This window comes from Buceros rhinoceros, unplaced genomic scaffold, assembly GCF_000710305.1.
Source record: "Buceros rhinoceros silvestris isolate BGI_N320 unplaced genomic scaffold, ASM71030v1 scaffold38455, whole genome shotgun sequence".
Lineage (NCBI taxonomy): Eukaryota > Metazoa > Chordata > Aves > Bucerotiformes > Bucerotidae > Buceros > Buceros rhinoceros.
Window position 1 is genome coordinate 7,866 of NW_010411801.1, and position 3,195 is coordinate 11,060.

Consider the following 3,195-nt stretch of genomic DNA (forward strand, 5'->3'; position numbering starts at 1 on the left):
CACTCTTTCACACTGATGCCACATTCTCTTTAACTCTTTTTGTAACACAGGATACAGCTCTTGTCTCTGTTTATTCCGTCCCTCCTTCCTGTCTTCCGTCTTCTTAACTAACTTGGTCAAACACTGTTTCATCTACCTTCTCTATAAGTCTCTTCATATCTGACTTGTGAACCTTTTCTATTTCAAGATATTGTCCTTGGCATGTTCTGCTCTTACACTCTAACTGATACCACAGAGTCATTTCAGAAGCCTGGGATTGTCCTTGAAGCGCACGAAAATCCACCTACTACACTGGGATATTCAAGGGCTCAATAGTAAAGTACAAGTGATTTCCTAGACTGATGCTAAAAATCTTTACTCAGAAAGATGAAAATACCCTCTGGTACTAATGAATAGCATTCATTTGGGTCAGGACAACTGCATCACAAGAAAATTTTACACCGTCATCAATATCTGTACTGCAGTCGTTTGTCAAACAACACACAGAAACTTCTGTGGAGCAGAGGCCATCTAAGCAGGCAGTAAGTGCAGGAGAGTAAACCAGTCAAATGAGAGGGGGTAAGCGCAAAGGAAAGCTAGAAAAGAGCATGCTTCTCTAAATGAACTTCAAAAGGCGACAGGAACACAGAGAAGCACAGACACTGAAAAGTAAAACTGGAAGGAGTAAGTATGCTAAGGTTTCCCAGAAACCTAAAACTAATATTCCTGCAGGCAGCTTGCTTACGCTTACAGCTATTCCTCTAATTCAGAAGTAAATACCCAAACACCATCTTCTAAAGAGCAAGATCATTAAGGTGGGGAGGAGCTGTTACCATTATTTCCTCGGATAAATGCGTCCCCGTACTTGTTCTTTAATTGTCCATTTACATACTCTTCCGTCTGTTCCAGAGCTATATTCATATACCCATCCAGGCAAGCCAGGACACCTGAAGACAGTGACAGTTTAGAAGTGAGTTGGTTTAAACTTATTTTAAAATAAACAAAAATGCACTGTGTCTGCATAGTACCAAAAAATCTTTGTAACAAGCTAAAAGCCTAAGATTGGCCAGACGAGATAGACAGATCTGAGTATTCTTCCAAGAATTAAGCTGGGAGGGAAGAACCTCAGGCACTCCAGTAGCAACTCTTTATCAGCTGATGTAAGGGGGGAGCGGGGGGCTGGGGAGAAAGAAGTTGTTAAGGCATGTCCTTCAAAATACTGAGACAATTTCTACTTTGAAAGTTTAAGTTGTCCCTTCTCATTTGTGTTTTAAGCCACAGACCTGAAAAGAACCTGCAACATTAATTGTAACTGGATAACCTAAGGACAAGGCAATGTAAATAGAGGTTTCACCAAAACTTGTCAAGGATATAGCTGAAAAACAACCCTTTTAATACAGGACACCATACACACTGTTCCATATTTATCTTCATGCTTACAGATCTAGAAGAACATTGGCTGCAGATCTGTTCTGATGTCAGTAAAATTCTACATAACTTTCAACAGGCAAAGTGTTTTCAAATGATGTTGGAATCTTCCCACAAGAATAAAATTACTGTTTAATTAATGCAAGTCACGAAAAAGAATCTCTGCCATTTGTAGTATAAGATGTCCCTTTGGTCAGGAAAATATGCATTTCAGTAGCACTGATTTTCACAGCCCCTGCTGAATGCTGTACCTTGTTCACAACAGCACCTCCGATGTGCTGGCAGCAGGATGGCATTTCTTCATTCCAGAGACGCTCCTCGGCATCTGCACCTACCCTTAAAATCAGAACCCTGGCCATCTACCAATTTAACTTGCCTGATCCACAGACTGTTCATGAAAGGAACTGAATGTGAGGAGTAACAGATGCGAAGAATTGTTCAGAGAATGCAATCCGATTTGTTAACTGTGCACACAAAACAACTTGTAAAACGTTGTATTAATTACCTCCATGTTTTCCTCACTTTATCCTTGCACACACAGACAAAACTTCTGTAATAATTTTTATCTCTGAAAAATATCTGATTTATTTACCTGGCATTAAAACTTGAAATAGAGTGCACTGGCTGTACCTGGGGAGGGGGAAAAATCTCCAGTCTGAGCTCTAGGACACGTGGTCATTTTTCAGAAGTGTTACGGTAACATCTTCCACTGAATAATTAGGAATTCAGGTTCTCCTCCTAACTTGCAGTGGTTTGAGGATTATTATTTTCCTTTATGTTTTTCTTTCCTCTGTTTCCACACACAAAGGAAAAACTGACTGCTCGCAAAGTGTTACTAGATGCACCAAAACACCCAAACCAAGCCAAAGTCAGAACTGTTTTTCGTGTCAGTAATCCCAAGTGCCCCACCTAACAACAGAAAACAAAAAAATGTCTGTCCAAAATTAAAACTGGACTGTGTAGATTTTCTTAAGCTGCCGCTCAGCAGGACATAAATGCAGTTTTTACAAACTCTTGTTCCTGGAGAGCATTTGTGGTTGTTTCATGCTCTTCCTCCTTCTCTTCGTGTTTCTCTCAGGCCACTGATGGCATTAAATATTGTCACTGCCCGTCTTGGCTAGTGCTTTATCTATCCATATGTAGAGATGTCTTAATGTACATACTCAGCTCTACCCACAGAAATTGCACATTTTACTTTACCAAAGCTTCTTCCCTTGTATTCAACACTTGTATTAGGCCACATTTGGTGTATGGTGGCTTGGAGGGTAAAGGTACAGATGTAAAACTAGCAACACAGCCTAGAGGGAGAATCTAGACAGACCTGCAAGAAAAGCCTGAGTTGCTGGCTTTTTTAATGTTGGGCTGATACAAATGTTGGTCGAATTTCTGCAGAAAATAAACCTGAGTGCATATTTTTCAATGAACACAGTGTACAAGTTTTTAACCGCAACATCACATCAAGTGGGAATGAAGGAGAGCAGGGGGAAATAAGGACAGGAGGGGGGAAAAAATCCAGTAACTAATCCAGTTCAAAAGAATGATGGTTCAGTTCCTGGAAGGTCTGACTGCAGGCATGTTAAACTAGCTTTGTGGAGGGGAAGGCTGAGTAGTTTATCCACAGCAGTTACAAATGGACCTTACTGAGCAGGGAGGTACCAATATTCTCAGAGAAAACAGGGAGTGCATCCAGAACCCAAATCTGTTTCAGTCCTGCCGTATATGTATCTTCAGGTAGATGATTACTTGTGTTAATTGACCTCAGTGAGCTGTCCATACATTCTCCTGCTG

General features: G+C 40.7%; 1 protein-coding gene across 1 annotated transcript in view; it reads right to left on the reverse strand.

Moving 5' to 3' along the window:
* LSM6 (LSM6 homolog, U6 small nuclear RNA associated (S. cerevisiae)) overlaps window positions 1–3,195 on the reverse strand; it is a 5,704-nt gene that overhangs the window by 1,137 nt on the left and 1,372 nt on the right. The window contains exon 2 of the mRNA XM_010136139.1: window positions 813–926. Within this exon, the coding sequence (XP_010134441.1) occupies window positions 813–926 (114 nt within the window). The remainder of the gene's footprint in view (window positions 1–812; window positions 927–3,195) is intronic.